This window comes from Candoia aspera, chromosome 4 (assembly GCF_035149785.1).
Source record: "Candoia aspera isolate rCanAsp1 chromosome 4, rCanAsp1.hap2, whole genome shotgun sequence".
NCBI lineage: Eukaryota > Metazoa > Chordata > Lepidosauria > Squamata > Boidae > Candoia > Candoia aspera.
In genome coordinates this window covers 85,264,557-85,279,027 of record NC_086156.1, presented here as the reverse complement: position 1 = coordinate 85,279,027, position 14,471 = coordinate 85,264,557, and the positions used below count along the sequence as shown (strand labels likewise).

General features: G+C 38.9%; 1 protein-coding gene across 1 annotated transcript in view; it reads left to right on the top strand.

Annotated features, from left to right (window-relative positions):
* Positions 1-14,471, top strand: part of MPP3 (MAGUK p55 scaffold protein 3) — a 90,397-nt gene that overhangs the window by 38,027 nt on the left and 37,899 nt on the right. Inside the window, exons 6-8 of the mRNA XM_063300867.1 lie at positions 4,094-4,231; positions 6,658-6,739; positions 8,412-8,497. Coding sequence (XP_063156937.1) covers positions 4,094-4,231; positions 6,658-6,739; positions 8,412-8,497 — 306 coding nt within the window. The remainder of the gene's footprint in view (positions 1-4,093; positions 4,232-6,657; positions 6,740-8,411; positions 8,498-14,471) is intronic.

Below are 14,471 nucleotides of genomic sequence, written 5' to 3'. Positions count from 1 at the left end.
TTGGCTGTGGTGGTAAATCATCCCGCCAACCATGATTCTGTGATGACACATGTCAGCAATTTGGTATTTGAGTTGACTTTTGATTTGATTTGATTTGCATGGCTGCCCATTTCACTGTAGCAATGCCAGGGAGCTAACAGTGGAGAAAAACACAATAAAAATGCCATCAAAGCAGCACAAGAAAGACTATAAGGACAGCTGAGGTAAAAAGCCAATTGACAATAACTCAAAACCACAGCCTCACAAGCACCAACTAACTGACTGCCAAGCTCAGGGGGTTTCCTAATCATGCCAACAAATTGCTATGATCAGATATGAGGAGCTAGAAGGTAGAGTGAATTAAGATTCTCCTCCAGAGAAAACAGATTTTGGCATAAGCACAAGGCAGCAATAACATTTACAGGTAGGATGCAATTAGTGTGAGTTTGAATAATGCAGTATTCAATTTCGTGCAAACTGTAGATTGATACCAGGTCATGTTTGGACTTCCGGGGGAGGCATGGCAAACTGAAGGCAGCTCCATTAAAGTAGAGCCGATGACTGCAGCAAAAACCAAAGAACCGGTGAGTAGACTGGTTCTTCAGAACCTCTCTGGATAAGGAGAGGATGGGAGATTGCCCACGTGGTCCAGACGGCTGCTCCTCATGAGGAGAATGCAGGATAGAGCTTTTCTGTGGGTTTGAGCACTGGGAGATGACTGGATCAGCCATCTTGTTTGCAACCACTGCAGAACCTTCTAAAGGATGCTAAGTTCCCAAACCTCACTTTCTAATCATTTTCAGAAAGTGTCTGTTAACCATTTTAAAGCTATTAGAGACCTTTGGAATGAAAAGTTTGAAAAGTCTTCATCGGGCTTGTGTTTCTCTTCAACTCTGAACAAAAGAAAAATTAATTATAAGCTTAAGAACTTAAAGAATCTGAAATAAACAGCAAAAAGCCAAATAAGATTTTGATCTTAGAAAGTTATATATGGACTAAGGGTCCAGATAAATTTGGAATATTGAAACTTTTACGATAAGACTTTGGAATTAATTATAAAGAACAAACAGCTTGTTGTGGGAAATAGATCTGTTTTAGTTTTTGGAAGACATTATTATCTCTACTTATCTGTTAATTTCATTATTTAAAAACTGGACACTAGAGGGAACTAAAGATTTCACGTGGAGGAAAAAAATGCAAGCCTATAAAATGCAAAACGTTCTAACAATGAAAATTCTGAAGGAGACTTTTGAAGAATGGAGTCAGAAATTAGTAGCTACAATATCAACAATGTCAGTAAGGATGTCTGCTTCTATGGAGAGACAATGTCCAAAAGAAATTATTGAAGACATGACAGATGTAGAACAAATTTTATCTGACAAGAGAGATGGTATCGTAAGTAGATCTACAACTGACAGGCCGAGAGAATGACTTGGAAAAGGATATTTCACTGGATCTACAAAAGAAATTGGCTGATGTTTTAAAATTCAAAAGGGCAGTACAAATGATAAACCAAGAGAGTGACCTGACAGTTTTTTCCTATTGGATTTACAAAAGAGGCTTGTTAAGGCCTTGAAGAATTCTGTGAAATGGGACAAAGAAGAAATGAAGAGAAATCAAATCCTATGACCATATTTGAATGAACTAAAGATTAAGAATGTTAGAAGTAAAAGGAAGGAATATAAAGTGGGTTTATTTTATCAAGGTTAAAACAAGATATGTTGTTATTTCTAGCAACCTTTTGTGGACTTTTTGCTGACACCAGTACTGAAAAGGCGATGTTTTATGGATTTTTTTATAGATAAGGGATGGGATATGGGATGAAGAGATAATTGTTTGTAACCTTAGAGGGGGTGAAGAGTCACTAAATTTGTTTATACTTGTGTGATGAAGGTTGGAAGTCACTTTTTTATATATTTCTTTTCTCTTTCTTTATTATATTCTTACTTTTTTCTTTCTTCTCTCTTTTCTTCTTTTTCCTTGCACTATTTATCCTTTCTTTCTCTTTTCTTTCTTTAAGTTTAGTTTGTATTAGATTTTACTATTGTAATTAGTAAATGGAATGGGGTCAGAAATTAGTAGCTACAATATCAACAATCTTGATAAAATTAGATAGATAGATAGCATTTAATGTGACCCAAAATTCAATTAATATGAGCAAGGCTAGCGTGTGCACAAAGCTAGCACATGCGCAGTTGTGTTTGGGGTTTTAGAGGCTGCTATTCTTCATGTATGCAAAATGAAGAAAAGGAAGATTCCGTCAGAGGAAAGCAGTACAAGTTTAAAAAAGAAGCTTGTTATTACATTAGAGCAAAAGTTTGATGTAATTGAACAGCATAAATGTGGTCACAGCAACACTAAAATAGGACGATATGTTGGAATGCCTGAATCTATGGTAGAATTTTTTTGTCTTTATTTTGCTTTCTGTAACTACTCTGTGATTTTGTTAACCATAAATTTAAATTATAACTATATTCTTTTTATACTTCAATGTAATTTCATTAATATAGATATATAAATTTATGTTTAAAAATTTTCATTGCCTATTTCCAGCGAGTTGGAACCAGTTCCCATATTTTCCGTAGAAATACTGTATCTCTTTGAATAATGCAAATTCAAATAATGCAACCATTTCGTGGCATTCATTAATCGCAGTAATTGTGGCCTATCTGTAGTTTCTGAAGCAGCATTCACTTGCATTTTCCATCCATGTATGCAATACCATTGGCACAGGGGAATATTAAACTTGGTGGTACAATTCCCTGGTTATAAGGACTAAACCTAGAATTAGCAGAATCTATGGTTTCTGAGTAGACCAGGGTATAGCTTTCTGCAGCTCCACTGTAGTGTCATGCATTGTTCAGGGGTATGATTAAAAGAGAGCTCGTATCATTCATGCATATGTACAGTAAACATGTATTGTGCCAATGCAACAATGTGCTTGTCCAATTCTGTATCACGCAGGTTTGCTAATTCCTGACCAGCGATTTGCTATGTTAGTTTCTGCACCCAACTGAAAGGGCTGATTTAAATCTTCAAAACCTCTGTCACTTGGGGTCAGGATACCTTTGGGTAGGGATGGGGAATGTATCTTTATGAACAATTTCCTGAATCCAAAAACAGTGTACAAAACACCAAATTGCCAAACCAATAAACAATGTGTGTGTGTTTTAATGGCATAACAATCTGGCACAGATGCCATAAATAAACTGAGATCTAGATTACATTGTTCCCAAGAAGCATTATAGACACTTGTTTGAATCAGTCATTTTGACTGCAGATTTCTTTGGTGGTAGGCAGTGGGATTTCTCATGTTTGGATTTGAAATAAACCTATAGAGCTTGATCATTTATGGAATTCGTGACAAATATTTTAATTAAATATATTTGGAATATCAGGTGAATGACCGGTAGAAAATACTGGTCCTATCAATCAAAAGGCATCAGGGAGCTATTCCATCATCCAATTTTTAACATGTGAAGACAAAGATGGAAGAATTGCCGGGAAAACATTGGGAATGTTCGAAGTGAAACAGACCATTGTCTGGAAACATCTTCCCACCTCCCAAATTCTGTGTATGGGGCAAGGTAATTGTGTAATCAAAGCCTTTGGAAGCTTCCTTCTTAATTATACATTATATAACTTAGGTTTTGCAAATAAAGAGGATTAAAAATAAATGGTGTCTTGGATGATGGGCTGACATGTTTACCTGAACTGCTTTGAAGTTGAAAGGGCTGCTATCTGAATGTTTGGAAAGGTTGGATTATGTTGTCAAACTGGCTTTAATTGAACTGTCACAGTTTTATTGTGAAAGCCTATTCGCTGGCCTGTGTGGCTACAAATGGTGAAGAGAAAAGTTGGAGAAATAAAATCAATCAGATGACCCAGAATAAACACTTCTGCTTTCATTCTTTATTACAAAACTTGATCAACCTGGCACCTGCCAGATGTGTTGACTATAGCTCTCCCCAACTTCTATCAAGATAGTCATGTTGGCCATTGGTGATGAGGAATGTAGTCCTGGGCACTGTTACACTGTCACCCTGATCTGTTCCTGTTTTCGCCTGTCTTGTTGTTTTATTGTTCTCTGTTTCCAATCTCCCTTTGTCCCAAGGCGATGCTTGTTGTTCATGACACTGTTGCCCAGAAGAACTTTGACCCTGTTCTCCCTCCATTGCCGGATAATATTGATGATGATTTTGATGAAGAATCAGTGAAAATAGTTCGTCTAGTAAAGAACAAAGAACCTTTGGTATGTATGTATGATGCAGGTAGCAACAAAAAGCTCGTGGTATTCCAGTTGGGAATGAAATAACGACTGTATGCATGAAGTATGGGACATTTTTCAGAAGTAAAAGCGATTGCAGAGGGCAGAAACAAAATGGAAATGGAGAAGCAAAGATAGTTCTGTAGGGACGACTCTCCTTGGCAGTGCCGACTACCTCCAGCATGATTAACAGCTTCTCTCCTACCCATAAAACGTCCATATTTTCATATTTGGATGACACAGTAAGCCAAACACCATCTGACTTAGCGTGTTGTGTAAGCATGGTTATTCTGTGAAGAAGTATTTTGACTCTTGTGCTCTGAACTGGCTGCCAATCAAGTTCATTAGTGTGTTATGGGAGAGAAAGAAATCCTTTTTCTCTGCACTTCCAAAGCTGGTGGTTTCCCACTTCCAGGCTATGGTTAGACATAGACTTTTTAATAAAGAGAGTTTGTGAAATGTAAGAAAGTGGGTAGGAAAAGGCTCATCTTCCTTTGCTGTAATCTTATCCCCGAATTACAGTAGGTATCAAATGCAAAAGCTGTAACACTTTCAGATGATAGGCCTTCAGATCACATTACACCTAGGACAGGCAATTGGTGTCTTCTAGATATATTGGAAATGTACTTCCATTAACTCAAACCAACATAGCCAATGGCAAGGCATTGTGGGAACTGTAGTCCAACTCCTGTTGTGCCCTGATTCAGCACCAGTTGTTTTGGTTATCTATTAATATATAGATGCAAGTTAAGATGTTATTAGGCTTTAGAGTCCTGAAATATTTGGAACTTGTTTATCTGATAATTCAGCTGTGTGAGCTTGAAGCTCTGGATATGAAAACCCTGGGTTTTGCTCAAACATTCAGATGTGAGTAAAGATAGCAAATCTATTTGTTATAGTCTGTCAGTTTCTTATTTCTCCCATGTTAAACTAATCTGAATTTATTTCTACATGTTCCCTATTTTTTAAAGTCTATTTGAGAACTTATACACATTTTCTTGAGCATTTTCCCACTAGTACACACATTTTCTGCGTATTTGTCTCACATACATGTTTTGCCAGCCATGTTCTTGATTTAATTTAGGTTGTGTGAATGTTCCCATAATAAGTATATATGCATTTCTATATGTAATTTTTGAGATGTGAACTCAGTTGCAGAATCTGTAAAAGTAATTTCCTTGGCTGATTGCATTCATGTTCAGGAACAGGGTGGGCAAATGTGAACTGATCAAAGTACAGGTAGTCCTCACTTAGCGACCACAATGGGGGGGACCAGCAACTCTGTTTCTAAGCAACATGGTCACTAAGTGAAATAACACGTGACTGCGACACTTACAATGTCACTTCTGGTGTGGTCATTAAGTGAATCACTGCAGGTCGTTAAGCGAGGCATTGTGTGACCGCAACTTGTGATTTTACTGCCAGCTTCTCCATTGACTCTGCTTGTCAGAAGCCAGCTGTGAAATGCGCAAATGGCTATCATGTGACCACGGGACACTGTGATGGTCATAAACGCTTGCCTGTTGCAAAGCATCCAAATCTTGATCACACGACCATGGGGATGCTGTGACTGTCATAAGTGCAGGACTGGTCATAAAGTTACTTTTTTAGTGCTGTTGTAACTTCAAATGGTCACTAAACAGGGCAGTCATTAAGTGAGGTCCACTTGTAGCATAAAAAATGTGAACTGAATCAATTTTTCCCTGTCTCTAGCAGTAACATCAGGGAATACCAGGATCTCCAAGAATGTCCTGGCTTGGGAATTATGTATAGCCTTCCCTTTATGGGTTACAAGAACTATATATTACAGTTTGCTCTGGTTAGTTTTAGGTTACCGTGCTTTTATCTGCTGCTGGTATTTTATTTATTCCATTTCAGTGAATTTTGTATTGAATATTGTTATGGCATGATTATTTTTAAAAGATGACATAATCAACTTTGTAAAGACTTTTATCCTGAAAAAGTGAAAAATGTAATATTCTATTAATAAACAATGCTGTTATTAACCAGAGGAAGTACTCAGGGATCAGCTGGAAGTGAAGCAGATGTAGCCGGACAGATCAAAGAAAACGTTCCTTCATGCAGCTTATAATTCATGGAATTCAGTTCTACAAGATTCAGCAACAAATCTTGGCTGAGGCTGTATTAAAGAGGACCCAGTTGAATTCATGGAAGATAGAACTGGCCATAGCTATTAACTGTGACAGCTACATAGAATTTCCAGAGGCATTGTCATAATGAATATTAATTGCTGAGTGGGATCAAAAAGTGAGGGAAGGCTCTTGTTTTCACATCTTGCTGTAGGTTCCCCTCAAGCCTGTATCTGGCCACTGTGCGTTATGAGGTTTTCTTTTAGGCCTGATGTGCCGGGCAAGAGCTGTGCATTGATGGGTCTTCTGTTTCCCTTTTAGGGTGCAACAATCAGGCGGGATGAGCACACGGGGGCTGTGGTTGTGGCCCGCATCATGAGGGGAGGGGCAGCTGATCGCAGTGGTACGTTTCCTTAAACTGCAGAATTCCTTTTCTTAATTTCACATGAGAGAAGGCAAGCGTCCTCCGAGTGAGCTTGGGATTTTAATTTTAATTTTCCCTGAAAAACACATGCGTTTTTGTTTCTCTTCTACAGGGTCAGGTGCAATGTCATAGTATCTAAGCTGGAAATGTTGGACATTTTTGTATTGGAAGAATAGCATTTTAACCTATTTTTTCCCCTGTCCTCCAAGGCTTGTATTATATCAAGACTCATTTGCCAACACAAGCAAGCTCCTGTCATGTTCACTTCTAACATGCAGATATACTTGGATCCAAGCATGGAAAGGACGTAGTTTTGGTAGCCTGCAAAATTCAGGTTGAAGTTGTAGGCTATAAAAACATAATTTTGAGGGTTCCTGTGACTCTTTCCTTATGGATTATTGCCATACGGAGAGTCCAGAATTGTGCAGGTTTCCCAAAGGCTATTCAAAATTTTGTTTCTGCCTGCAGTGTTTTGTAAAAAAGTGTTTATAAAGCTCTAGGTGAAAGCTGAGCGAGATGATGGATATTATTTGCTAAATTGTTTGACTGAAAATTTAACTAAGGGCTGAGTAAGTAGAGCAATTCCAATTTTTGAGAAAGGAGGCTGCAAGCTTCCTTTGAACTATAAAACAGACTTATTAATATTTGAGCTAAATGTATATTAGATAGAAGATCACGGTGTGATGGAGTGTTGAGAAGTGATACCTCTCCTGTAATTACATCAAAGCTATAGAAGCTGGGGTTCCACAGATGCTCTTGGACTCTGCCACCCATCAGTCTCAGCCAGCAAGGGCAGGGTATGGGGAGGTAGTCCAGGGATAGGAAACCAAGAAATATTTTAGGGGGAGATGGGTGGTGATAGAAATGTGAATAATAAATAAATAAATATTTTACTTTCACATTCTGCAGTGGAGAAGCCAACACAGTAATTAGGAACAAAGAACCTATTACATAAGATTATAGTTTCAGATTATAATTTTATAGCCTCCATCCCAGCCTCCTCCTAAGGCAGGACTGGGCTGGTTTATTTAGTTATTTTCAGTCCCTGGGGACTACAGAGGTGCTTGGTGGCAATATAGCGGGCAAGCTGTACTTTAAAAATACAGATTTTGGTTCAGAATTTTTTTTAAAAGAACAGAAAATAAATGTGGTAATTCTGCTATAGGCTTGGTGCATCTAGTTACTGCCAAAATGGGATAAGGGGGAAAGAGATTGTGTCTACAAATCTCCGTTTTGCTGCCAGCTTCTGGTGGCTTAAATCTAGGGCTTCCTGGAACTGTTAGAGTAAGTCTGGAGACACACATGGTTGCTGGCCCTGGGTTGCTGGCTTCTGCTCAAGACCATCTCACCTCTTCACCTAGCACTTTTCTCCTTACAACAACATGTAAATTTAAGATCACCTAGTGAGCTTCACGGATGAGTAGGGATTCTGCACATGAAAGTGTTGAATTTGGAAGAAAAAGGAAATATTGAGTTTAATGTTCTATTTGCTCTGGTCCCAGGCTTGGAAATAGACTTTTGGTGACATTTCTTATTTGGGACAGAACTTGCTTCTCTACTGTGAGCCATCAGATTTGCTGCAGGCAAAGTGTGGAGCTTTTGCTGCCTAGAATGGATGGTTGACCTCATATTTTTCTTGTTTCCCTCACAGGTCTTGTCCACGTTGGAGACGAGCTGCGGGAAGTCAATGGAGTTGATGTTCTTCACAAACGACCGGAAGAAATTAGCCAGATTTTGGTTTGTTTTGGCTTTTCCACACATAGGTATTTTCACAAGGCACATTGAACCATACACTGCCAACTGCATTTCAGCCAGTACACTGGGCAAACCCAGACACTATGGTTAGATTATGGTTCAGTGGGTCATGTGAACTGAAAAGATATAAACCATAATTAAATTAATCATGGGCATACTGGTAATGGCGGCTTGCTTAAGACTGTAATTACATACCAGCCTACCTGGGAATAAGTAGTTTTGGATTCATTGGGACTTACTTTTGAATAGATTCTGATTTACTTATTAACTCCTTCTCTATACTTGAATTATCAACTAAGTAAAAAGATGTCATGATGATTGGGGGTGGTATATTTTTAAAATAAGACTATTATTTTATGGCAACCTCCTCCTTTGCTTGAGGTCTTCAACCAGAGACTGAATGGTCATCTCTCAGTTCTAGTGCAATGTTTCTCAACCTTGGCAACTTTAAGATGGCTGGGGAATTCTGGGAGCTGACATCCACACATCTCAAAGTTGCCAAGGTTGAGAAACACTGCTCTAATGACTCTAGCACTGAGCAGAGGGTTGGATTAGATGATTTCTATGATCCCTTCCCACTGGTAGACATTTCTTTCTTGGTCTCTCTCATTCACTCACAGGATGCCTGCTACAATAGTGTACCTCTGAATTATTTTAGAAACAAGGAACAGTTGTTGTTCTCCCTAAATTAAATAACCCATTTAATATCTATGTAAATGTTATAAGTTGGCTAAAAAGTGCACGATTAACATTCTTAAAATTGATAAGTGACAAGGCAACTCAATCCTAGTTGCCAGAAAGAGAGAAAATAAGTTAGTTTCTTACTGACATTAGTAAAATTGCATTTCCTTGTGATTTTTGAGCACAAGAAAACCTGGGGTAGTGTCTCCTCCTGCTCATGCTTATACCTTGCAAATCATTCAATTTGCAGAACTAAACTAATGTCCTAACTCAGTATCAGATGGATCTTTTAGGTGTGGTGTCTTTCCTCCGTCCCAGTTCTCTAATGTATTCATGAACAGGCTGCTCTGCGGGAGAGCCATAGCAGGCGTATCCCAGCAGATTCATGATCCCTCCTCGCCCTCCTCCTGGCAACTGTATTGGTAAAGGATCATATATCCAGTGGTAAAGCAAAAGCTTTGCATTCAGATGATCCAAATTTTGATTTCTATGCTGCCAGTTAAAAAGGATGAAGTAGCAGATGAATAAAAAAAACCTTACTCCACTTGAAATCTTGGAGAAGTTTGCTAGTAACAATAGGCGATGTTGGGATATGGGGAGAAATACTCTTGTCCTGGTATAAGTTTCACTGATGGGTTTCCTATGCTTCTAAAGAAAACCTTACTATTATTCCTGTTGGTGATAGGAAGTTGGGGGCCTTTGGTAGATTTGTAATTTTAAGACTATGTTATAAGTGCTCCCACAAAATTACTGTCCAGGTGAGTGTGACCAGGAACAAACTAAGTATTTACCTAAAGGGAAACTAATGAGATAGCTTTCTGCTTAGAGCTTCTAGGTCTAGGCTGCAAAAACACTGATAACCAGCAGATGGCAGGAAATAGTTACTGTTTTTTAGTATGTCTCTCTTGCTATCTAGTGATTTTGCAGAATTTTGCAGCCTGGATCTGGTTGCATCTCAGCCATTAAGATTTATCTAGGGCTACCACATGGGTTGCACATTCTGGATAACCACAAAAAAGTAGCAGAGCATTTATTATAGCTCTTTGCTACCATGTAATTGTTGTAAAAATCTTTGCAGCCCAAGTATGGGAGCCCAACTCTAACCCTCTCTAGAGGACTGTCTATGACCCAAATTTAGGTTTGTCTTTTTTGCTGGATAGGCTGGCAAAGTAACAGCATTGCCATCCAATATTTATTTGCCAAGGTAGTTTTTGGGACCTGGAAACAGTCTGGAAAATAAAAAGTTGGAAGCCAGTAGTCTGCTTGGCAGCATGTCAGCTTCTCATTCGATTTTATTTAATTATATGAAAGCAGAAAGTACAGGGCATCTGGTGAGCAGGGGTGGAAGAAGTCTCTGTAGGAACATAGCTGTGAATATGGCACTTGCTGACAAAAACTCCTAGGATTCCTCCAAACTGAACATAATTGATTAGGGGTTAGTCCACCAACCTTTCTTTAGAGCATTTGGTGCTCAGCATATCATACTATGTACCCTCAGTACTATGTTCATTTTAAGACAAGTTGTTGTGCTAAGAAAGCAAAAGCCAAAGAGGCCATTGTCTCTGTCCAAATGGAACTGATTTTTGTGTTCTCCAAAACAACCTTATAGCTGGGAATGTGACTCTCCAGTCATCCCAGCAATGCTGAGACCAATTTACTCTTTCCCAGCTTTAATTATGAAGTCACAAGGCACACCTCTTCCATGCCAGAGAGGAAATAACATGCTTGGTGACTCCTACACAGAGGGGCCAAAAATAAGATACATGTAGCTGTTGCAATTGCCAGTGGCATTCTCAAGGTCCTTTCTGAATTAAGCAAGCATTGCAGCAGTTGGCGAGAAGAAATACAGAGACACCAAGGACACCTGAATCATCAGGGTTGTTTTCCTTTCTTTTTAAAGGAAATAGGAGGAAAAAGCAACAAATCCCATTTATCCCTCCATTGTCATCACAATGAAAAGCAGGATGTTCTAGAGAGGGTCATAAAGGAGTGTTTTCTTTTGAGCCAGTGTGCTCCGCAATTAAGGGTGGGTGTCTGTGTTGAGACAGTGTTGTGCTGCAATTTCTTGGAAGAATTAATGGAAGTTCCTTAGTTTAATGGTGGAAGAGAGAAATTGCCAGCCAAGAATTTCAGGCTCAGCTCCTAGCATTTCCAGCTAATGGGCTTGAAATCTCTAGGATTCCTATTAAAAGGGATTCAGAAGAATCACAGAATAAGTTTGCCCAAACACTCTTAACTGGGACATGGAATCAACCAATTTCCTTAGTTCACTCAATATGCTAATCATAAAGTAACCAAACAGATTTACAGTAGTTTGAACAACTTGCTAAGCCACAAGCATACAAAACAACCCCCAACGACCAAAGCCTACTGCAATTGCAGGTGAGGTTTTAAAGCCCCCTACATTTTCCAGTTCAGAATAAAACCTAATCCATCCAAGCGGGTGGGGGAAACAGCTTATTTCAGTTGTTCCAAAAGTTTTCCTCTCTCCTTTCATGCAATGTATACTGAACTAGGTACTGGCAGGACTAGGGTTAGCAACTGCCATAGACATTGCGGGGAATTCAATGCCTGTGGATCATTCTTATTTTTTTTTTAATATAAACTATTATCTTCAAAAATAAAAGAAAAAGAAAAACTGAAAAAAAAGAGAAAAAGAAAAAAAAGAATTTTAAATACAATTCAATCTGTACAATAAAAAGCAACATTAATACCAAATATAACAATCTAAAGAAAATCCTTAAAAAATACCATTATATAAAAAAAGAAAGAAAAATAGGAACACTTATAGATACAGCTTACAGATTTATACATATAAAAGAAAAAGAATGACTTCCGCCTAACCAAGTTAAAGAAATATCTAGATTTATAATACCTTACTCTCTTGCTAGTAGATCTAAATATAGATCTCCATTATTTCTATGTGGATCATTCTTGAATACCTCTAGGAAAGAGTACAGTTGACACTTTTTAATCTTAGCTGTGAAAATGCATTGCTGGCTATCACTGAGAATTTGGCATTCAGAGTTAAGCTTGGATTGAAGAACACAGCCAAGGGAATACAATCCTATTTTTTGATTAACCAGAATTAAGTTTTAAAATAATAATATTTTTAAGAAAAATTTGCTACCCTGTTGGGGCATTTTATAGGTTACAGCCCTAGAGTGCCTTTCTCCTACTTACGTGGGAGTAAAGCTGTAATAAGCTGTTTATTTTCAGTTCTTGCCTGTTTTGCATATGCTTATTTGTCTGTTCATTCTGTCCTGCTTATGCATAAATCTGTTTATTTCAGAAAAAACAAAACTACATGAAGATTCTTTGATGTTTATATGCCTTTTATTGTAATGTACACATTTTAACATGTTAGTACAAAATATACATTCTTATAAATATTTTGCTGTGTTTTGCAAGTAAAGAACTATTATAATACTAGGGACAGTATAGAATTCAGGACACAAAATACCTTTTGATGCATACATTACTTTAGGAAGCAGAAATCAGTTTCGAAATAGGCAGAAGAAAATTCTTAAAATCCCTTTTGGTAGTAAGCAATACACATAGTGACAGGATGTCTTAAACCTGCACCAGTTGAGAAAATGTACCCCCTTGTTGGTATTGCACCACCCAAGACCAGGAGAGAAGTAGCAGCAGATGCTGAGAGAACAAAACAAGAGAAGGATCCCCGGCACCCTCGTCCCTCGTCGACTAAAATCTAGGAAGAGTTTCATGGCAGGAACAAACACTCTTGAGGGCAGGCAAGAGCAGAACCAAACTGGAAGATGGAGGAGAGAAATCACTGACCAAGGAAGAGTCCCAGAGGAAATGATGGCCAAGGGATTCCACCTCCCTTATGGTATTTGGAAGACTCTGAATAGGTGGAGGGTTGGAGTGCCTAAGTGCAAGACTAATATGCTCAAGTGGGGGTTGCTGACGGATGGATAATAACACGCTGTGTGGATGTGGAGAGATACAGGCTTCGGCCCACCTGCTGACTGGCCGATTATTATCAATAGTGTGCACTGAAAATGACTTGTTTTTGGCCAATGACAAAGCCCAGAAGGTGGCGTCATATTGGCAGCTTAAGGTTTGATTTGGATACAAAAGAAGAAGAAGAAGAAGTAATAAGCCCAACAGAAAGGCTCGGGATTTACAGTATTTTGGAGGAGACACATAAATGATTGCACTGTTAGGCTTTAGTTTTGGGGAAAAGATTTCACTAACGTTTGCTGGGATTATTACTCCCCAGATTCTCAGCTATTGCCTTGGCCATGTTGGGTGGGAACTCCAGGAGCTGAGATTATTTCTGGAGGGGACAGTACTGCGGAAAGTGGCTGTGCACATTCTCACAGGAGAAAATCGTATTGCACCAAATTGATTTTAAGTGGCTGTGTGTAAGATTAAACTGTTTATCTGTTAATGTTAAAACAAATCCTGTAGCCAAGAGAATTGGTTGGCCAGAGTTGGACTGCAAAAATGTGGACAATCACTTGATGACAGCAGAGATGTAGAAAACTCTTTGGTGCCATCCAGAACAGTGATGGTCTGGAGTTTGCATCCCAGTTCTGTCTACAAAAAGGAAGTACTGTAGGCTTTAACTGTTCCTGTCTAAGGAATAAGGTCAGAGATGCCTCTGATTTTTTTTTCCTGGGGACTAGAACAAGAGAATGTTCTGTCTGCCTTTTTAAAAGAATTTAAGGAGGGGTGCAATTTGCAGCACCTTAAAGAAACTGGCAGCTGCATTAGCAGAGCTGAATGTACTTGTGTGGGAGTGACAGCAGGAGTGGGAGAGGGAAGATTGAAAGGACCAAGAGAAGGAGAAAGGTAAAGGAGCAGCTTTACCCATATTTGGCTTTTGTCCTACTCACATTGGGCCCCAGGTCCACCCACTGCTAATATATGTCCCTGAGAACAGGAGTGGGAAACTTGTGACCCTCCTGGCATTGTTGAATAGTATCTCGCAGCATTCCTCACTGAGGCCGTGCTCCGTGCAGCATCGAGGGCAGTGACCAGGAAATTCTGGGAGGAGAAGTTCACACATCTTAAAGTTGTCAAGGTTGAGAAACACTGATCTAGGGAGCTGTAAGTCCCCCACTTTTGCCTGAGAAATCTCCCCCCCCCCCCAGAAAGCAGGAAACATGACATTAAACACCTGCATTCCCGCTATGTAACTTACTTGGGGTAAATCCTGGTTGAATTCAGTGGAGCTTATATCTTACTGTACGTGCATAAGAGTGTAGGTAAAGGTAAAGTATCCCTTGACATTAAGTCCAGTCGT